This window comes from Podarcis erhardii, assembly GCF_964252035.2.
Source record: "Podarcis erhardii genome assembly, chromosome: 13".
In the NCBI taxonomy this organism is placed as follows: domain Eukaryota; kingdom Metazoa; phylum Chordata; class Lepidosauria; order Squamata; family Lacertidae; genus Podarcis; species Podarcis erhardii.
Window position 1 is genome coordinate 22,711,375 of NC_138502.1, and position 21,958 is coordinate 22,733,332.

The following is a 21,958-nucleotide window of genomic DNA, read 5'->3' on the forward strand; positions in this document are numbered from 1 at the left end:
TATTTTTAACCTTCTGTTTGCTGCTTGAGCTTTTTAAAAGGGAAATAATGATGAAAACATTTTAAATCAACAGACTAAATGACTGGCAGAGTGGGACACCCAGAGACCGCAAAAGCATAGCTGCAATAACTGTGAGCATGATAGGGGCTTTAGCGGGGCAAGGGTAAGGCAACTTATTTAAAGGTCTTAAATATAAGCAGGTAAAAGCTTCTAAACTTAGCAGAAAACACCTGTATTTAACTCACACATATTTGGTAATGATGATTCAGCGGCACAGATATTTGATTTGGGGTTATAAGAGCTTACTCTAATGATGTTAACTGTGGAACCGGCACTTTACAAACACCACATAATATTCATTATTCACCTTTGAGAAATCAGTATTTTAGTGCAGCAGCACCCATTCTCCAGAACTCCCAGAAAATTAATATTGGTCAGGTGCCATCTTTGTACTGTTTTCAATGTCTGCTAAAAACTGTTTTTAGGCAAGTCTACCCAGACGTACTTTTATTATTTACATTTGTTTTTAAAACTGGTTTTATTGACATTTTAATAATTTTATTATGTCTACTGTTTTTAAAGTCTGTTTTTATTGCTATTTTAATTCATATTTTATATAATTTCATGGAAACTTAGATATATTGATTAAGCAACACATAAGTTTTGCTAAATAAATAAAGGAAAGAACTGAACGTACTGTTTTGAAGAAAATTTTTGAAAATCAAAAGATAAACGGCTAAATATGCAAAATTTGTACAATTTTCTTAAAAAAACTGAATAGAAGCCACTATTCATAAAATGTGTTGAATATTTAGATTGGCACAAAAACTAATGAAAAATATTTTAAAGGTTTTGAACTATGACAGTTGTGGGGGAGGATAAGAAGGATCTTAGGCTGCTGGGAGCCCAAATATTAGAAAATAATAGTCTCCAGTGAGAGAAAACCAAACCCAGGTAAGATATAGCTCTGAAACTTCCCATTGTGTGGGATAGTGGGGAAAAAACACATTTCATTCAAAAAACCAAAACTCTAAAGCTGATTTGAATTTGTATGCAAGTTTAGCATGTCATTAAACTTTCAGAATTCCGATTAGAAATTTCAAAATGCTCAAATTTCAGTTTTAAACCCAGCTGTTGAAAACCTCTTAATGCTGGCCACTAAATCTTTTTATTATTCTCATTGCTAAACCTTTTAAAACAAAATTTGTTTTCAGCTTAAAAATAAGCAGTTTGTAAATCTGTTCATTCAAACATGGTAGTAAGCGCTGCTCCAGGTGTTCATTTTGTTATTACCCTTTTCTAAAACAAAACGGTCCTATGTTCCAATGTTTTTCTCATCAGGGGGCAGCAGAAGCAACTTCCATTTTATTCCTGTAGTTTTGTTGGTGCTATTTAAGTAAATTTCATATGTGAAATTGCATGTGCTCAGAATATTCCCCCTCCTCCTCCTCCTCCTCCTCCAAGTCAGTGTTAGCAAACTCCTTTTGTTTATTTTTTCACTCTATACCATATCAGGAATGCAAAAGCAGATGTAAAGTATAGAATAGATGGGAAGGGGAAATGTTAAATGTGTGTGTGCTTCGTATTCGTAATCGAATGAATACCTACGGCTGTCTAAAAAGCACAGAGGAAGGTGGGGGCTTAAGACCATAACACAAGGGTCAGATTACCTAGCACTGCTTTTACCTTTCTTATTGCGGTCCCAGAGCAACAGAGCTTTGCATTCAACACAGCACTCCCACCCCGGCCAGTTTTCCCTAGGCACTGCTCTGACTCCCTGAGAAAGTCTTTCTGGGATCTCAAACTGCAGAGTCATCTGCTAACACACAGGCAAGCGGCATGTAGGGAATGTCCTCCTGTGGTGCGCGGGATGGTGGAAGGATGCCTCTGGCCTGGCGCTGTTCCAGTTCCCAGCCTGCTGCTATATTGGCTCCCTGCTCCCGTTGGTTATCTAACAACCTCCCCCCCCCCCCGCCCGCTGCCTCTTCTCCTAAGTGCATACTTCCCTGAGTGCCATCCTTTGATAGTAAGAGATTCAGGAAGCAAACCTGAATCGCGCCTCATTAAAATCAGGGGCAACTGCACCAAAACCTTCCCTCATTGGGCTGTGCAGGATAAAGTGTTCAGTTTTTGAACAGAAGGCAGGAGGAAGAACCTCAGCCTAAGCTTTAAGAGAGCCCTGTGTCCTGCACTGCACAGGGGAGGATTTGAAGGGCTGTTCATTCAAAGTTGTGTTTATAAAAGATAAATAAGAGAACATGAACAATAAAGTTATCCACCAACACTAACTGGACAGCAGATGGGAAGCCGGACATACAGTTCACATTTTCCCTCGCTGTGGTGAGACGTATTTTACAGTCTATTTAAATAAATAGTGATTGACACTAAATTTGCAGCCATACTTATGCACGTCTTACGGAAATGTGTCCTCTCCTCACCTCTTTTTTGTGGTTCATTTTCTCTTATTTGATGATGGGTAAGTGGCATAGCTTGCTGCTGCTTCACCTCCTTTTTTATCTCACAGCAAGACCAGATGCCATTTCTCCCCAAGAAGGCCAAGTCAAAGTCCTCAACAGTTTCTTACCTCAGGCAACTGTGATGTCTGCTGTCTCTCACCTAAGTTAATTAAGTGCAGGATTCCCCACCTTCTGTGCTCTTGCAAAAATAAATAAATGAGTCCAGCCAAACGGAGAGGAAAGGGGACCTCTCCCCATACTCTGCTGTTGATGCTGAAGGTCAGCCATCATAGAATCATGGGATGGGGTCATAGAATTGTATAGTTGGAGGGAACACCGAGGGTCATCTAGTCCAACCCCGTGATGCAGGAATCTCAACTAAAGCATCCATGACAGGTGGCCATCCAACCTCTGCTTAAAAACCTCCAGTAGAGAGTCCGCCACCCTCCAAGGGAGCTTGTTCCATTGTCAAACTGCTCTTACCATTAGAAAGTTCTTCCTACTGATTATCCTGACTCTCCTTTCTTGTAACTTGCAGCCATTGGTACAGGTTACAACCCTCCAGAGCAGGAGAAAACAAACTTTCTCCATCTTCCAATGGAATTTAGAAGACTATATGTGGATTACAGAGAGTGTTTTAAAAAAATATCATTCCTTCTTTCTCTCCACAGGCTCTATTCATGAGCAGAATACCACCTCAACTGAGGCTCTGGAAGATATTGAAGACAATGAGGAGCTCATAGAACAGCTCATGTGCATCACCTCGGACAGCTTACCCCAGCTAGAAGTAGAGGAGAAATACGACATAGCCAAGGAGCTAGGCAGTGGCTCCTATGGACATGTTCTGCACATCCAGCATCGTGAGAGAGGTGAGAGTGTGAAAAGGGCAAATTCCTTGCTAGGGATCATTAGGAAAGTGACTGATAATCAAACAGCCAATACCGTAATGCTGTTACACAGATCTGTAGCATGACCACTTGAAATACAGTCTACTATTCTGTTCTCACCTGGAAAAGGTTCAGAAAAGAGTAACCAAAATGATCAAGAGGATGGAACAACTCCCCTATGAGGAATGACTATAACATTTGAGGCCTTTTTGTTTAGTGAACAAGCGGGGAAATAAGAGGTGTACAGTTGTACCTTGGAAGTCGAACAGAATCAGTTCTGGAAGTCCATTTGACTTCTAAAACGTTTGGAAACCAAAACGCAGCTTCTGATTGGCTGCAGGAAGGTCCTGTAGCCAATTGGAAGCCGCAGAAGGCCTGTTGGACGTTCAGGTTCCAAAGAACGTTCGCAAACTGGAACACTGGCTTCTGGGTTTGCGGTGTTCAGGAGCCAAAACGTCTGAGTACCAAAGCATTCGGGATCCAAAGTACAACAGTATACAGTTTATGCACTGGGTGAAGGACATTTTTGTCTCTGTCTCATTATGTTGTAACTTGGGGACATCCAATGAAGCTGAGTGTTGGAAGATTCAGGACAGACAAAAGAGAGTTCATAGCACATAGCACAGAAAAGAGAGTTCAGCACATAGTTAACTTGTAGAATTCACTCCCACAGAATGTCAAAATGGCCACCAATTTCAATGGCTTTAAAATAGGATTAGAAAAATTCTTGGAGAATAAGTTTATCTAGATTACTAGCCATTTTCTGCCTCCACTGTCTGAGTCAGGATGCCTCTAAATATCAGTTTCTGGGAATCACAAGTGGGAATAATGTTATTGAATGGGCTTCCTAAGAGCATCTGGTTGCATCTGTGATAACAGAGTGTTGAACTTGATGGACCTTTGGACAAATACAGCAGGTTCTTCTGATGTTCATAAGGGCCACACCAGCCCACAGGAGGCAATGTGCTGTTACAGCTGGGGACCAGAGTACCAAAGTCTGTTAGTGAATATTAGAAGCTAATAAACCGTAATATTTGGATAATATTTGTGATACAAAGGGAAAATGCAAGCTGCAGAACTGTGCCAGACAAGGAATACATGGGTTAGTTTATGCAAACCACATTGGCTGAACAATGGGGAAAGAAGTACTGAGCCATTAAGGGCCACAGGCAATGCAAAAGAACTGTCCTTCTCTTTGCCCCTCACCCCCAGTGAGAATTAGGGGAGGGGTGTAATATCACAGGAAAATTTGTCCTTTTAGAAAGCTAAAGGTTTGTTGGGAAGGAGTAGGACAGAATTCCATGGGCTGCTATGGAGGAAAGCAGGAACACAATAAGTAAAAGTTGCTGCGGGAAATGGGATGTTAACCAGATTAGAGTGTGGTCTTGTCTTGAGATTGACCCTAGTCTTGAAGAGAACCTACCCTCTAGTACTGCAAACATGCCCTGGGGCTAACGCTTGACTTAAGACCTGCCTGGAGCTGGCTCTGCTGCAGCTCAGCCCAAGCTGCCCCACTGCCCTCTTCTAGTTCACTAAATCCTGTAATTAATTAGCTGTGTCATCCCAGGAGTGTGGGCAGCTGCCAGCCAGCAGGTGCTGTGTTGGCGATGCCAAGTGCCTGCAGCAGTCCAAGTAGCAAGCTAGCCAGCCTCACAGCTGTAAGAAGAAGGAAGGAGGTAACCATTTGCACATAAATGTAGAAGAGTATGTCACTGAACAACAGATTCAATCCGAGTCCCAAACCCAGGTTAGGGACAGATTATTTTTTCTGTTACCCAGTTGAAAGATCTTCCTCACCATTTGAAACTAGCTTTGCAGTGCCCCCTGCTGGGGAGACAATGGTATGCAGCAGTTCATTTCTGAAAACAAGTGTGTTGCCAGAGTTTGAATTGCCCTCCAGAGCTTCTGACCTGAGTGTTCCTTCTCCCAATCCAAGGATGATCAGCTTCTAAGGCCATACAGGTTAGCTGCTGTGTGAACTGTGTTTTCGAGGTACAATGCCTGGCGCGTGCAGGTATCAAGTACTAAACAGAAGATTTATGTGTGACATGGGCACTACTTTTGGTGCTGTGGCACCCAGGCACCCTCTAATGTCCAGCCGCTGACATTTTGTTGTTGTTTGCAGGAACATCGATGGCTCTGAAGCTGATGTCCAAGGAGCGGACAGGGAGGCACGAGTTCCTGCGGGAATACTGTATTGCTCTCTGCCTCTCCTCACACCGCGCCCTTCTCCGAACCACTGGCATTGCTTTTGAGACATCTACACATTATGGCTTTGCACAGGAGCTGGCACCAGCTGGTGACCTTTGTGCCATCCTGAATTCAGGGGTACGAAGTGGGATGGAAACTTTGTGGGGCCTACAAATGGGAGAGTCTCAGCACAGGTGGGAAAGTAGGATTTATTTTGTGTATAGGGAAATAAACATGCAAGCAATTGTAATCTAAAACTCAGAGTGAGCCTGCAGTGTAGCTCCAGCTTCCTCCTGGCTCTAGTATGAATGGCTGAAACACACCCTAGCACATTGTTGTCAAAACCTGGATCTCCAGCTGTTTTCACCATCCCTGACCACTGGTCCTGTTAGCTAGGGAGACACAAGTTTGGGAAACATTGCAGCCTAGCATATTAATTAAATGCTGGTTCAACTGGCCACCTTTTTGTTCTTTAAAGTGCCACAGTACCTTTCCCCATTTTTATATTTATCCTTTGCCTTCAGTGCTAAGTGTTAAGTGTTAAGCAGCTGATGATAATATAGCAAAACTGTTCTAAGGATTGGGGGGGGGAGGTGTCTAGGTGACATCATAGGTACCACTAGCTAGGCAATTACATCTACAGTTAGCTTCTTTCAATGAAAGGTCCATTTGCACTTGACTCAACGACGGTGCTTCCAAACTGGTCCCATTCCTATGAAAGATGGAGGCTGGAGGGCAATCCTTTTCAAGAGGTACTGCTCATCTTTGCCCCCTGCTCTCTTTTCTCTTCCTCAACAGGAGGGCCTTCCTGAGGTACAGGTGAAGCGGTGTGCAGCCCAACTGGCCGAGGCGTTGGATTTCATGCATGGCAAAGGCTTGGTGCACCGGGACATAAAGCTGGACAACGTGATGCTTTTTGACAAAGAGTGTCGTCGGGTGAAACTGGGAGACTTTGGCCTCACACGAGTGGAAGGCACACAAGTGGCTGCTATGTCTGGCACTCTGCCCTACTCCCCACCTGAATTGTGCCTTTTGGAAGGCACCGAGACTTTGGCTCTAGACCCCAGCCTGGATGTCTGGGCCTTTGGCGTGCTACTGTTCTGTATTTGTACAGGTTGCTTCCCTTGGGATGTGGCCATGAGCCCTGACCCTCAGTTTGAGGAATTTGGCATCTGGCAGAACCGCACGGTGCCAGGGGAGGCTCCGGCCCTGTGGAGAGGCTTTACCACCCATCTCTTGGGTCTGTTCCGCCGCCTAATGGCCATTGACCCTAACCGCCGCATTCCTGCTGTTGAAGTGCACAAGTACTTAGCTCTGCCTTGGCGGGTGGACAGCTGTGGAGGGACACAGAGTCCTCAAGATGAACCTCTGAATACAATGGATTCAGGTGCCTTCCTCAATGACCCTATTGGGGGCAATACTAACCTGGGCAATAGATCTCAGGAGAATTGTCCAGGGGAAATACTGCCTGAGCTAATTCTCTGTGAGAAAACCCACACCATTCAGAATGGTCATAGCCCTGGAAGCAATCCCAGTCCACAGGAAGCCTCATGGCTAACTGAGCCTGGGCTCCAGCCCTGATTTTAGATAATCCTCTTCCATGAACATGCTGAAATGAGTTGAAAGACCCAAGTAAGGGAACTAAGACTTAGCAGTAGTTTGTTCCGTATAATGCCATCTCTGCTATTGGTCAGGTTGGATAGAACTAGCTAGTCAGTAATGGGTGATCTACTCCCTGCCAGAGAGATAGTGTGTAGTTGGGTAGCAATGGTATCAGCAGAACAACCTTTATTTCAATAGCAGGAACATCACTAGAGAAGATAACGGTTGCTTCCTCTTTAGCTGGATTAGCTGGAGATGCCTTCCTTTATTCACTTACTTTTTGTGGAGCATCTAGGCAATGTCATTATTAAGGTGTTGCAGTCCAGAATTTTCTGTATCATCTCACCATGATATTTTTTAGACAATTATGACAATTTTAAATTAATAAAATATGATCGCTGGACCAGCCTGCCCATGAGGAACAGGCAGAGTTCTGTTCCAGCTTCTCACAGCTCCTATACCTTTAAAACAGCGATGGCTAACTCACAGGCCGGATCAGGACCACCAGGCCTTCAAGTCCACAACCTGATTTGGAAATCTCGCCTGCTCTTTAAGGAGCAGATGGGGCACTTAAATCTCCAGATTGAGGCATAAAATTCCTCTTCCTTCTCTTTAGATCCACCTATGGAGAGATAAAAGATCCCTCTGGCATCCCTTTAGAGGGGATATCTGGAGAGGAGTCATAGGAATAATTTCTCCCTGATCTTAATGCTCAACACCACAGTGCTGAGACTGGAGATTATCCCTCTACCTGATATTTAAGAGTAAAAGGCAACATGCCCACCCCTCAGTCCAGTCTTAGGGTGGGGAAATGCTGAGTTTTAATCTTAAAGAGCAAGCAGAAGGCTCATATCCAGCCTTAGCACTGTGATGGCTAGCATTAAGATCAGAGAGAAGTATAGGATAGGTTTTAGTGGGTAGGAGAGGATATATTAATTGCACTTTATCCCTCTAGGCCATGTGTATGGGGTGAACAGAGTTTTAAAATCCCACCCCAAACTGAACAATTAAAAGAATAGGAATTAGACTGTAAAACCTTATTTTTAGCAAGTCCAGCTATGAAGTAAGTTGGCTCTCCTTTCTTACCCTGCTCAATAAAGATTGGGCAACAACTCGGAAAGTAAGTTAAAAACTATAGCTTGTTTACTTATAATCTAGCATTGGTTCAAGCAATGGTAGCAGTAAAAACTATGCAAGCAAAATACATTTGTAGTATAAACATCTTCAGTTATGCACCTAAAGCTGGAGTAAGTAGAGGCATATCTGCATCCATGGCTGTCAAAGGGAGAGAGAGGAACAGGAAGTACTGCATGCTCCTTCCTCTCCAGGGGGGGGGGGGAGGGAATGACATAACACAGAGCCCTTGCTGCCAATTTTAATTTGGTGGTCTGAGTATCTATCAGCAATACAGCTCTGTGGACATAGCCCCTTCTCATGCTAACTCAGCAAGAATATGTGTTTGTTAGGTTTTGCTGCTATCTTCCACAAGATTCCCATGGCTGCTATTTAGAGCTCCAGCACTAGAGTAGTGTGGATGGAAATGCTGTCCTTAACTTCACATAGTCCAAAAACAGCTGTAGGTTCTTCTTTGTCAAGAGGATCTTTAAAGCGGTGTCAGTGAACAGCTTGGCTTTTTTACTTATGGCAGACTAAACTGAAGGCTACAGGGAGATGAAACATATCCCTATAATTTTAAGGCTGAAAGTTTCAGCAGTTCCTCTTTTCAGATCTTGTTTTGCCCCCTCTTTAGGGGATTGGTGCTAAATAACCTATTAATTGCCTCTTTAATTTATCATTCAGAATTACCCAAATGTCAGTTTCTGTTATTGCTTTAATTACTAGTTTCCTTCTGTTATATTTATTCCCACTCTCCAAATAGTGCTGTTTCACCAGTAAAGAAAAGAAAAGAGATCAGTAATCAAAACATCTTTCCTCAGAAACAGAAATTGTCAGTGGAGCAATTCTGAGAGACTATTCACGGGGTGATCATTCATCTCCCAGGTGCAATTAATAGGAAGCAATTGAACAAGCTGAACTGCAAGTAACAAACTTTTAACTGAATGGGACTTTCTTGGGGGCAAATATTATATGAGGATCTTGGCCACAAAGGAAGGGTGTTGCTGCATGATATAGTGCTATATTAATATGCTGGAAACTCCATTTTAATTACCCTTTCAACTATTTAGAGAAAAAGCAATACGTCAGCTGTACCAAAGGACTTTAAAAGCAAAGAAACCAGAATGCTTTATGTTTCCAGCAGACCAAGACCTGAGAGTAAATATATGGATTTTTAAATAAGGTGAATGCAGGAAAAAACGGTTTGGCTTGTTAAAATAATGAATTATACAGGATATTATATGTATATTTATTGTACTGTATGGTTGATGAAATTTCTGTAATAAAATTGTTGCCAAGAAAGAAGGCTTAATACTAAGATGCTTCTGCACACTCAAGTGTAATGCAGTGTTTGTGTAGGTTAGACCTCAGAGTTTGTGTACATTACACACAAGCAGGAAAATATTTGACAATAATGCTATCCACGATATAACATTCTCTCATTTACATAGAAATAGGACACATCCGAGTAAACAAAAATGTTATGTGGGAACAAGATTTAGCAGTGTTTGTGTCTGTATGTGAATTCTCTTAGTTTCTCTGGTCAAGACTCCATTAAGCTTGCCTACATCTTTTCACAACTAATTATTTTGCAAGATAAGAAATAAATCTCGTTGGGCAGAAGTTTGTTGGATGCTCACTGCATAGCCAAGTTGGACAACACAGAATGCTTAAAGCTTTGGTTCCTCCCCACCACAGTGTTGCTTCAGTATCTTCCTCAACCTATCCCAAAAGGCAGCCTGGGCAGCTGGCTCCTGAGGCCAGTCTAGATACGCCTTCCTCTTCACCAGCTTTGCCAGACGATGATAGGCCGAGAGACGGTATCTGGAGATGTGCTCCATGAACAACAGGATCAACGTATCCTCTTGCTCAGCCACAAGACGGTATGTGGCCAGGGTCATCTCCAGAGAACACCAGGAGCTGTTGAGGGCATGGTGGCTGATAACACAGATGGTCTTGTAGCTGCTGTAAAGACTCTCCATGATATTGTCCACAATGGCCTTGCCCACCACAAAGTCCCGGTTGTGGAGACAGAGCTTCAGGAAGGGGGGTCCCTTCTGCTCCAGATTGGGCACCAAGTGCTGCAACACCCACTCCTGGTCGTGACTGCTGTAGGACACAAAAGCATCATACTCAAACCTCTGGCCTTTTCTGTTATTCAACAGTCCATGCCACCATGCTCTCAGGATGTAGATCAGGAAAAGAAGCTCTGAGCCACAAGTGGCTTTCAGGATAGGGAGTGAAATAAGGAGGAGCAGCACCGAGGAGGTTGAAACAAAAAGGAGGAAGCCAACATCCTGACTACAGTTCTGCTCTATGAAAGACAGATAGTTGCCTTTCTTTTCTCTCCTTTGGACATCCAGACAGTCTGCATGCTCCAGCCCAAATACATAAATCTCTTTCCTTCTGATGGCCCAGTCAATGAGCCAGGCACTTGAGCAGTCACACCTGAAGGTGACACTGGAAAAATGCAAGTAGCGGAGAGGCATTTGTCCCAGTATCTGATCCTGAATGTCACTGTCAAGTTCCAGGAAGGCCTCCTTCTCTAGCACGAGTTGCTTGAGTTTGCACTTTCTTCTGAAGAACTTTGCTGAGACGTACCTGATGTTGCTGTTCACCATTCTCAGGGCCTCCACCTGGGGCAGATCCATGAAGAGGGACTGCATCTCTGGCGCAGAGGAACCATAAGGTACTTCAGGCAGGTTGTGCACCTCAAGCAGTTGCAACTTGGACAGATGAGACATGTTGAAATTCCATTCAGTAGATCTTGCTTCTAACTTATACTTGTAAACAAGCTGCTCCAGCACAGGGAAAAGCAGATGGAGGGGCTTAGAAGAATCACATTCCAAAGCTGGCTCCCAATGCATCAATCGCACATTGGGGAAAAATGTGTTCTGAGACAAGTTGTAAAATTCAAAGCAGCCACTTAGAGTCATATTCTGCACTGAAGCAAAGTCAGTCTGTGGCGGATTGTATAAGGCAATTGATGAAAAATTTTGCAATACAAGACTTTCTACATTTTTTGCTGAGAATCTCAGGGTTTCTTCCCCTTCCTGAAAATATGGAAAGCCTATTTGGAGTTCTCTCAAAAAAGCCAAACCCTGGAATGAATCGCTTTCAAACTGTGTGATGGGATTGCCACACAAGTCTAAGGAAACCAGATTGGACAGTTTATAGAAAGAGGCATTTGCAAGGTTGCGTAATCGATTGTTTCTCAGATTTAAAACCTTAAGTTGGCCAAGTCTAGAGAAGGCAGATACTGGAATGTTCTCAAACCCACAGTCATTGAGTGAGAGTGTCTCTAAGTATGGCAGGCAGGAGAATACAGTAGATTGGGGACTTTTAAATCTGTTACCAGAGAAATCAAGAATCCTCAGCCGGGAGTTAAAGTTCATCTTCTCATACTCCAGTGGGCAAAGGTTCCAGTAAAGATTATTTCCAGAAAGATCTAACAGCTGGAGATAGAAGAGCTTATACAGAAGCAAGGGATCTACTTGCTCCATTTTATTATCCTCAAGTACCAAATTCTCCACAGAGTAGCAGCCAGGAAGCTCTTCACTGTTGAAGTTTTTGTAGTAATTCAATGAAAATGACAGAGATCGGAGGGAGAAACGGGAGGCCAGAGCACAGACCTGAAAAGTCTGGTTCTCATGCATGTGGTGAGTCTTCTCCAACGAAAGTGTGTCAAGTTCTTTTATTTCTAAGGATAGAAGCTCACTGAGTGCCAGAGGGAAATGGCTCAGCACCAGGGACTGAAGTGAGCTTTTGTTCTGAGAATAAAGACCCATTCTTTCCTGTGATTGAGAAGATGGGACCCTAGAGCTTGAGAAGTTAGGATGTTGCCTCAGATACAAAGAGTGGGGAAACCTCCCTATTTCACAGTTATCTACAGACACGTGAGGCACTGACTGCAAAGATGGGAAAATGCTGAACAGCTCTGAAAATTGGTCTAAGCAGCATCCAGAAATGGAAAGCGATTTTAAGTGACTTGGAAGATTTATCCCTCGCTGTCCTGTGAGATAGATGCCCTTCATGTTCAAAGTCTGCAGTTGCTCTAATTGGTGGAAAGCTTGAGTTGGGATGGAGCTGTTGCTGCAGCCTGTATCTGAGTGGTGGATTGATAAGTATTGTAGCTTGTCCAGGCCCAGGAAAGCCCTGGGTGAGATAACAGGTGCCTTCAAGTTGATGCTCAGGTGATTAAGTTCTGGAAAAGAGGAGAAAGCTCGTTCATAAATGACAACACTCCCGGAGAGACAAAGGGCACTCACCAGCTCAGGAACAGTAGCCAGATCTTCTTGCAAGGAGGTGACATTGCTACAGAATGCAACCAGACCTGCATCTGAAGCAGAGAGACAGAGGGATAGGGGTTCAGATGTGTGTGGTCGTAGCCAGCCCTCAGTGATCTGACATTTGCTGGTGAGCGTCGCCTTGCAGAAAGGTGGGCTCAGAAACAGGAAGAGCAGGAAGATGCTGGCCACTCTTCTTGCTTCCAATTTATTCCAGCAGCTCCTCTGAAAAGGGCTTCCATCTCTCTGAAAGATATTTGGGAATCATACATTGTCCATCTAGTGATCACTGTTTTTTTTTTTTTAAAGAGGTACTTGCGGTGATCAAAACTGCCTACTGTTTGACATGCAGACACTGGTACCTGGTATTCTGCAATTCGCATTGGGGAATGCAGGGAATCTTTCCACAGAGGCACACTTTTTATACACATCTCTAATGTAATGTCAGCAACATTAAAAATATTGACACTTGTTTAAAGCCTATTTAGTTATCATGATAATTCCCACAATGAACTGAAACTGGAACTGAATTTTGGAATGAATGCTAAGTGAAGGCTTTGCTAAAGCTTCTGCATCTCTTCAAAGAAGAAATACAGTTCCCAGAATCTCTTTGCTAGGGCAGGTAAGTGCTTGAAACTATTTTATATGTGGAGTGTTGTCACACTCTTATCAGTTGGTCTACTCACTTCACTTTATTCTGAAGCCTTTTAAGAGTCTTGAATTAATATGTATACATTTGGATTAATATTAGAGATCAGGTGCATACAAATTCACTCATGTATCAAAAAGCATGGGATTTTGAGATTAAGGTGCCCATCTTATGTAACATGGAAACATTAAATATGTACCACAGTTTTATATATTGTACTTGTTACAACTTGGCTCCATGAAAACAACCTTTACCTTGGTCTTTCCACCCCAATTTTCTTTCTTTAAAGTTTGGGGAATAACTGACCTTGTACTGTTGTTATTTAGTCATTTAGTCGTGTCCGACTCTTCATGACCCCATGGACCAGAGCACCCCAGACCTTGTATTAGTATCCCTTAATTATTGAGGGAAGCCGTTTTGCCCTTGCTCCTGAAGTTTCCTCAGTACCTGGTGGCTGCTGCTTCTAGCAACAGACATCTCAATACATCTTTAATTCTGCCCTGAGTTATTTGTATAGGTGAATAAATGGACAGGTTCTCCTGTACAGCTTCATGTAAAGTTATGCACAGAAAGGCAACTTCCTCACACAATTCAGGACATCTTTGTTGATGTCTATAAGGCAGCACTGCGTTTACCCCATGTGGCATGAATGTCAAGACTTTCTTTCCTGATGGCCCATATTTAAAGTCTAAGACCAGCATTAAAACACCCACCCACCACAGCTATAAAGAGTTCATTAGGTAGTAGAAAAACACTGGTACAGCCTTATAAAATATATGCTTTCTATCTTATACACAAATTTGGTCCTGCATGTATGAAAAAGCAATGTAACCCTAAATAGTTAAAAGCAAGTGAATATATTAGAATGACAGTGTAGGGCACTGTTGAGCATTGCTCAACTCCCATTAGCGTCAGCTAGCATGGCCAATGGTCAGGGATAGGATCTGTACTCCAACAATATCTGGAGGGCCACAGCTTCCCTATCCCTGGTTTGCAGGAACTCTCTTTGTATGTGAAGGCCCACAAAATGTCAGTTGTATGAACCATGGGAGTGTGGCTGTGCTCAGCCTACTCCCACATTGTGTCCTGGGCTGACCCATATTCAGGGCCGTCTTTAGCATATGTGCCACTGGGGTGCACAGATCCGCCCAGCGCTCCCAAATTTAGTTAATTTTGCGTGCACAGCACTGTTGAGAATGACAAGCGCTATCATTGAGTCTGACAAGCGCGCCGTTGTGAATGACAAGCGCTGCTGCTGGCGTGGCGCATCTTTGGTAAATGAGCGCACAAAGTCAAATGTCCTTTAGTGAAACAGTAGGTATACATTTCGGTAACGCCTAGGAATATATGTATTCTGTTTTTCTAGCTTGATTAAAATTCTTTATTATTTCATAACAGGTAGATAGTTAAGAGCCTGGCACCCCCCTGAATTTGGCACCCAGGTGCCCCGCACCCCTTGCACCCCTGGGTAAAGACAGCCCTGCCCTTCTTCAGTACTGTTTATGCATTTGGTAGGTGCAACCTACCAAACTCATGACCTGCGATGTGGAGGTGGGATGAATATGTGTGGACCAGCTCTCTTGGCTCATGCAATTAACATTATGTGGGCCTGAACACTCAAATAGGAAACTGGAGAACCTGTTGCTTTGCCCCTTCTTTTTCAGTTACTCATTGACAAAGTGGTGATAATTTGGTGGGTTTGGGTGAAAAACTGAAGCGGTTGAGGCACCTCAGACACTGTGTGTATGAGACACGGCTTGAATCCTGTCCCTGGTCTAATCACTTGGTGCACATCCTAGAATCATTTTGAAATATGACCCAGCAGCAGATGAGCAACTATTGTTCCATGGCATTGTCACCATACAGACCATACTATATGCACACAGAGACAAAGACACACTCCTCTCCTGAAAATCACACCATGATGTCCTTTACCTCTAAGATGTTCATTTGAACCCTCTAACAATACCCATTCAAATGGGGAAAAGTCAGCTTTTATCTCTGTGGGTTCTCCAGGTTGCAGAATACATTGCTATGAAATTATAAACCCATTGAAAACTAACCTAGAGAAAAAGGGAGAAAAAAGCCAGTTAGCAGTACCTCTTTGCTTCGCCATCCTGGTGCTAGAACTGCATGTTTAGCCATTCTCTTTTCCAGTATTTCTTTCCCTGCTCCTCAAGCTAACTTCTCTCCCTAAGTCTCATACAAGTAGTATCTCTACTGGATAAACTTAGTTACAAAGGGTATAGCAGATCTCACTACTCACTACTCCACTTCAGGACACAATTCCTCTTTCACTCTTACTACAAAGCTGCATGCAACTTTCACATGCAAGTTAAGGCAGTAATTTAAAAACTGGAACTCTATGCAGAAGTGAGAATTTACTAGAATTGTGCCTTTCCTACTTCCTCATCTAGAAGAAGCCTTTTTATGTGTTTTCCCTTTGCAAACCACAACTACATGAAGCGTCTTTGCATGTTGCTGCTTAGAGGTAAGTGACTTATGAACAATGGTCTTGCACACTTGTGGATGGGAATCCCTGCACACCACAGGTTGTCATTTGGACAGATCTCATGGGGCATTCAGCTAGGAACTGTTATAGAATAGAAAAGGTGGAAAAGCTTGGTGAAGAACAATGCTCTATAACTTGGGCTTGGACAGTACGGCTAAATGTGAGCAAAGGGTTAGGGATGGGTTGACATGGGTTTTGCATGTAAGCAAGCTGTGGGAAAACACTCTGAGATGAAAGAGTGGTGTTGAAGGAAGCCTCGATATAAAGGAAGAGCTTCTTTGCAGTGGTATGTATGGCTTAGGGACGGAACTGGGAATAAGTCATTAGATTCTGGAAGATGTATGAGGCAATACCAGAACTTGCCCTTTCTGAGGTCCCAAAGGAGGATTTCTGGGTGACCCTGAAAGAAGTTATGTACTGTGGCTGTCACTCTGGACCTATTTAGACACCCACTTTCCTAAGGAGCAGGAAGTTTCATGAGCAAGCCGTTTCCGTTGGAGGAGAGATCACTGGAAAAGCACTTTTGCTGCTTCTGGCTGCTCATTTCTCTTTCTAAAGGAAGATTATGGTTCAGTGCCCCAGGATGGTTGCTTGATTGCTTTGCTCAATGGGAGCTAATGATAAGGAGATATTTGAGGACTGACAGTTGCTTCTACATTACTGGAACCACCATCCTTTGTTTACGCATTTTTATGGCACATCTGAACAGTGTCACTGCCATAGTGTTGATGTCTAGTGTTTTCCTGTATGGAATATTCTTTTTTAAATGCAATTAGTGACAATGTTGTTCTGCAAGAAAACACAATTTGCAGGACCAACTGCTGTTGAGGATTTTTAGAACTCCCGTGCCTTTAATTCTAAATATCCCATGTGCAGGTCTCACCCATTTCATTGATTTGTGCTTTCTCCTGATCTGTAATGAATCGGTTACTGGTTTCCTTGCATATGGTTCTTTCTGTTTGTAACAAAATAGTACAATTTCACTATTACAAAAAGAGAGAGAGAATAAATGAGCAGTTGAAACTTCCACCCTTCATAGGGGAACAGAAACTGGTGCTGGGACAACTAAGGGTTTGTCCACTCTTCTGCTTATCCCATGCCTAGAAAGTGTGGGTCCAAGCAGTTCTTCATTTATCCCATATTTCTGGGCATGGGTCTGACTGATTTTCCATTTGCCCCACTGCTTTCCTCTGGAAAACCCACTGTTTACCTCTAGATTGAAGCAAATGTCAATCCCAAGAAAGCTTGGTTGATGTTTGCTGCAGTTCAGTGTATGCAGTGGCTTTCCACAGAAAAGCTGATGAGCTTTAAGAAAGTCTATTGAAGATGCAACTAAAAGGACATTTACCAATCTCATGGCTGTGATCAAGAGAAAGAGTTAAAATGAAAAGGACTTGCAGTCAGCCCATTTGCAATTAGGACCAGAAAGGGGATCTGCCAACCAGGACTTAATAGTGAATATTATAGAAGGTTTTTTTAATTGTGTAGAAAGGGATGCATGTTGATGAATAAAATGTAATATTACCTTGAGCTGTGTAGAACTTTTAATTTCACCCATGTAATTATGGGAAAGCAATGTCTCAGCAGCACTGAGGGGCTTTAGTATAGAAGCATTTTTTTGTGTTTTAAAGAGCATTACTAGAACTTGGGAAAATTACACCTCTCCAGCTCTGAGAATGGGGAAGATGTAAGGCATTTGTTTGTGAATAAATAGTTTCTCTTTTTCATTTTGCAGTTTTGAAAGAGGGAGACTATGTGTACAGAGTTTGTATTTGGAGTCAGTTAAGACTGGGGGGCGGGGTGCAACCTGGAAGGCTGCCTTGAAGGGATCCTCAGGGATCTTCTGCCTTGTGATTCTTGGCTTCCAATTACTGTATACATTTTCCATACATTGGTAAATAAAAAAAGAAAGTGCTCCAAACACTGAAACATTGTAAAATTACAAAAATGCCTGTGGTCTCTCACCCAAAGGTACTCAAATCTAGGTAGAGATGCCTTTGGAACTATCTGGTACTTAAAACTCTCTCCAGGCCACACCCTTCATTGGCTCTGCTTCACAACGCTTTTGCCTGGCTAGGATTGTTCTTGGGCTCTGATAATAGCTGCTTACCTGAATCAAAGGTGAGTGGTGGTTGCAGCCTCTTTGTAGCAGCTGGCCATTGGGTCCTCCTCTGGTCAGCTGCTATGAATGGCAGTATAGCTCACCAACAACAAATGTGAACTGCCCAGTCAGGAGTAGGTTGGGGGCGGAGCCTGGGCAGTGGACCAGAGTGTGGAAGTCTTCATTCTGGTCCACCCCCTGGAAATATAAGCCGACTTCACCCAAGTATGGTACATTGTCTTGTCCCATTTGTTTAAATGTATTGTTGCCTTCACTCACATTCAGTGTGGGGTGCTGTGAGTGGGTCTGCAATGCCTCTTGCTTGTCTGGATGAAGGATAGAGCTGTTGACAGGTGTGTGTGTTAAACTAGCCGACTGTACAAAGGTTAAAATTTACATTAGTTGCCCCACCCATCACTGGTCCTTGGAAGGTTGCCCAGAATGAAACATCCCCCAATCAAGTGCTAAACTATTAAATTTCAAACTGTGTTCAAAAGAACAGAGACCTCCTGGGCTTCTTTGAAAGCTGATTAGATTCCCAATGAAATCTAATGGCAGACAAGCTTTCATAGAGGAAAGATGACTAATGATGATGGTGGTGATGATGTTGCTAAACAAAGTGAACTCAAACTGTGTGTTTTTCTTTGCCAGGTTACTTGGCACCTCTAAGGTGATCCAAACTCTTCAGCTGTGGAAAGGAGGCCAATGCAACAGAGAGGAACAATGCTGGCCATCTTGATGCTTTTTTCCTTGGGACAACCTTTCTCTCTTGCTTTGATGAACCTAAAATGCTATACCATTGAAGGGTCACTGATGCCTTATGTGGATCGTCGCTTTCCCAGCTGCTCTCCACCTAATAGCACCAGGCTGATAGTGAACTGCCAGAATGTATGTTCCTTGCCAGAAGACATCATCACCGTCCCCAAGGAGGTTGAAGCACTCTGTCTCTCAGGGGACATTAAAGTCTTGGAAGCTCAAACCTTCCAAGCTTTTCCAGAACTCCACTATCTGAGACTCATAATAAAGAAGGATGTTGTTATCTCACCCAGGGCTTTCATAGACTTGAATAAATTGCAGTACCTTTTCATCATATTCCAAAATCTTCAGTCTTGTTCCAAACTCATCGACATTTGTGAAACCTTCTTCCCTATGCCCTCCCTTCAAACTCTGGTCCTAAGTGATGTCAGTCCCACAGGAGGAGATATAACACTGTCTCATCAACTCCAACTGCTCTCTGTTTCTAGATGCAGCTTGAAACACGTTTTGGAGCTGCTCCACTTCTTCCTCTCATTGAAGTCATCACCTCAAGGGTCTGTAAATCAACTCATGCCAGATTCCTTTTCTTCCTCTTTGTCTCAAAAGCAGCATCCTAGCAGCTTGGCTCCTGCTGTCCCTACCTCATGGTCTCAGAAAGAGGGAAAGAGTCCTGAAGGCCAAAACAGATGTTTTCTCCAGAACCTAAGATGGAGCTTTTCCCCTCTGACTCTGGGTGAGATCCTAATATTAGCATTAGAAATAGAAAAACTTGACTCCCTTTCACTGGAAAACACCAACCCAAGGTTCAAGAGCCAGACCTTCCCAGTCTGTGATTTGGCTTCCCGTTTCTCCCTCTGTTCTCTGTCACTGTCCCGGATATTTTTCAAAACCTTTGATGCTGTAAAGTATGATGCCTGTCGCTCTCTGGAGAAATTAGCACTTGTGCGGAACCAACTAGAATATGTAGATTCTTTGATTCTATACAAAATGCCCCAGCTCCAGCTTTTAGATCTTTCTCTAAATAACCTCCACTGGGGCCTGTGCCCACCAGTGTATAAGAGGATGAATTTCACCTCTAAGCTGCAGATTATTAATTTCTCAGGAAATAATGTCAGCAACCTCCAAGCCTACGCCTTTTCCTGCCTGCCATATTTACAGGAGCTCTTACTCTATGCCAGCAATATTAAAAGGATAGATTCAATGGCATTTTATGGACTTCATCAACTTAAGGTACTCAATCTGGAAAACAACTACATTATTCATTTGACAAATCATTCCTTTTCTTCCCTCTCCAGGTTGGCCTTCTTGAACCTAAGGCATAACCCAATTGAAGTGCTGACAACATACTTCTCTCAAGGTCTCAATATGCTGAGAGAACTACAATTTGGTTTTATAAATTATGGTGACCTGGATGTGGGCTTTTCAATCCCTGGCCTTGAAAATCTTGAACTTCAATCCAAATCCAGAGTTAGATTTAGAAGACAAAGCATGGAGATGTTTTCCACTTTGGAGAAATTAACACTCAAGTGTAATCAGCTTGAAGTGGACTCATGCAAATCGCCCTCTTTCCCCAAAGTAAAGGAACTTTATTTGTCAGGATTCATTTTTTCCTGTAATACCTCTAGGCCTTTTTTCCATGATTTCCCTCTCCTAGAAAAACTTCACCATAGTGTTATCGTACAGGGTTCTTACAGGGGACACTTCAACTTTTCCCATTTATCAAATCTAAGGGTCTTGGTGGTTTTTAACCTTGCAGATGCAATTAAAGATATTCCTAAAGCTGATGCCCAGTATCTCTTCCAGAACCTCACTCACCTGGAGGTATTGCACTTGATGGAATCGGGCCTGGAATATGTATCCCCTGTTTTATTCCGGGACATGAAGAGTTTGCAGCTTCTTGTGTTGCAAAGTGAATTAATCCTTACCCTAGATGCTAGCTTTCAGGATCAAATGGGGCAACTAAGGTACTTTTACCTGAACACAGGCAACTTTGGGTGCTACTGTTCCAATGCCTGGTTTGTCGGCTGGGCATCAGGAAAGAAAGACCTTTTTGTATCTATTGTACACCCACTGAGGTGTCAGCAACTGACAACGGCATTGAAATCTCAGAAGTTCTTGCAATTTGTTGAGCACAATTGCATCCTGAAGATAGATTTCATTCTCTTTATGGCCACTTCCTCTCTGATCCTCTTCCTCATGTCATTCCCATTGATTCATGTCAGCTGTGGTTCAGAGCTCTTCTTCCTCATCTACATACTACGAGGCTGGTGGCATAGACTGTGTGGTGAAATAGGGAAAGGCAAGAGGTTTGAATATGATGCCTTCGTGTCTTACTGCAGGCAGGACCAGAATTGGGTCCTTCAGAACCTGGTACCCAACCTAGAGCGCAATGGTCCTCCCTTCCTGAAGCTCTGTCTACACAGTAGGGACTTTGTGGTGGGCAAGGCTATTGTGGACAATATTATGGACAACCTCTACAGGAGCCGGAAGGCCATCTGTGTGATCAGCCCACACTCCCTGTGCAACCATTGGTGTTCTCTGGAGTTGAGCCTGGCTACGTACCGACTCTTGGCAGAACCAGATGACACACTGATTCTGGTGTTCTTGGAACGCAGGTCCAGGTATCAGCTTTCATCTTACCATCGGTTGGCCAAGCTGGTAAAGAAGAAGACCTACATAGACTGGCCTGAGAAGCCAACAGCTCAGCTTGTCTTTTGGGATAGGCTGAGGAAAAGCCTTAAGCAGCCCTGTGGTGACGAAGAGGGGGCAATCTGAAGAAAGTGCTACTTTAAATCTCTGAACTGTAGTTATAACTGCCAAATCTGCAAGATTAGGACATTTATTCTATTCAGGGCCATCTGTCATTTTCCCCATGCCCCCCCCCCTGAAATAGCTTCAAAGTATTTTCTATATAATGTTTGCTCCATATTTGTTTCCAATATTTCAAATGAAGATATAGCTGGGATAATGCCATGATTACTTAATAATGCCCCCCCAACCCATTCTTTCCTGGTGTCTTTTAGCTCTCCTCAGAAAAAAAGGTAGTTGAAACTTTGCTTACTATTTTTTTTTAAGGGTTAAAAAATCTTAGATTTTGAAACTGAATCCTGAACTTGGGTAGAATCTATAACAAGATCAGGCGAAGCGAAGCTAAGGGCCAGTTACAATGATCAGAGTAAAGTGGTAAAGCTTGGCTTGGATGAGACCTGTAAGACAGAGTTGTTCCGCCTGGCCTTTGGCTTGGAGCCAATTTGATTCCCTCCCTCCCTCTCTCTCTCTCTCTCTCTCTCTCTCTCTCCCTCTCTCTCTTTTGTTTTCTTTTCCTTCTCCTCCTGTGACGAGGCTACATTTTAATATTTTAATGTTCCATTATTTTAATGTTGTATTTTATTTTTGTTTTTAA

The 21,958-nt window shown here is 43.1% G+C and overlaps 3 protein-coding genes across 7 annotated transcripts in view; 2 read left to right on the plus strand and 1 right to left on the minus strand.

The window, feature by feature from the left end:
* The window catches only part of LOC309327461 (putative serine/threonine-protein kinase SBK3), a 29,378-nt gene extending 19,822 nt beyond the window's left edge, over positions 1 to 9,556 (plus strand). For all 4 annotated transcript variants that reach the window (XM_081836756.1, XM_081836757.1, XM_081836755.1 and 1 more), the window contains 3 exons: positions 3,128 to 3,325; positions 5,469 to 5,671; positions 6,332 to 9,556. In XM_081836756.1, coding sequence (XP_081692882.1) covers positions 3,128 to 3,325; positions 5,469 to 5,671; positions 6,332 to 7,114 — 1,184 coding nt within the window. In that variant the 3' untranslated portion in view covers positions 7,115 to 9,556. The remainder of the gene's footprint in view (positions 1 to 3,127; positions 3,326 to 5,468; positions 5,672 to 6,331) is intronic.
* A 303-nt stretch (positions 9,557 to 9,859) lies between these two features.
* LOC309327439 (toll-like receptor 11) lies at positions 9,860 to 15,451 on the minus strand. Its single transcript, XM_081836710.1, has 2 exons — positions 15,287 to 15,451; positions 9,860 to 12,783 (listed from the first exon to the last, which is right to left on the minus strand). The coding sequence occupies exons 1-2, from the start codon at positions 15,329 to 15,331 to the stop codon at positions 9,922 to 9,924; spliced, it is 2,907 nt and encodes a 968-aa protein (XP_081692836.1). The 5' UTR covers positions 15,332 to 15,451; the 3' UTR covers positions 9,860 to 9,921.
* LOC309327442 (toll-like receptor 12) lies at positions 12,735 to 21,699 on the plus strand. Of its 2 annotated transcripts, XM_081836718.1 has the most exons (3): positions 12,735 to 13,159; positions 15,604 to 15,677; positions 18,451 to 21,698. In XM_081836718.1, exon 3 carries the CDS (start codon positions 18,505 to 18,507, stop codon positions 21,328 to 21,330), a length of 2,826 nt encoding a protein of 941 aa, XP_081692844.1. In that variant the 5' UTR covers positions 12,735 to 13,159; positions 15,604 to 15,677; positions 18,451 to 18,504; the 3' UTR covers positions 21,331 to 21,698. The 2 variants fall into 2 exon arrangements, with proteins under 2 accessions (XP_081692844.1, XP_081692845.1); XM_081836719.1 differs by lacking the exon at positions 15,604 to 15,677 and having other exon boundaries at positions 18,451 to 21,699.
* The last annotated feature ends 259 nt before the right edge of the window (positions 21,700 to 21,958 follow it).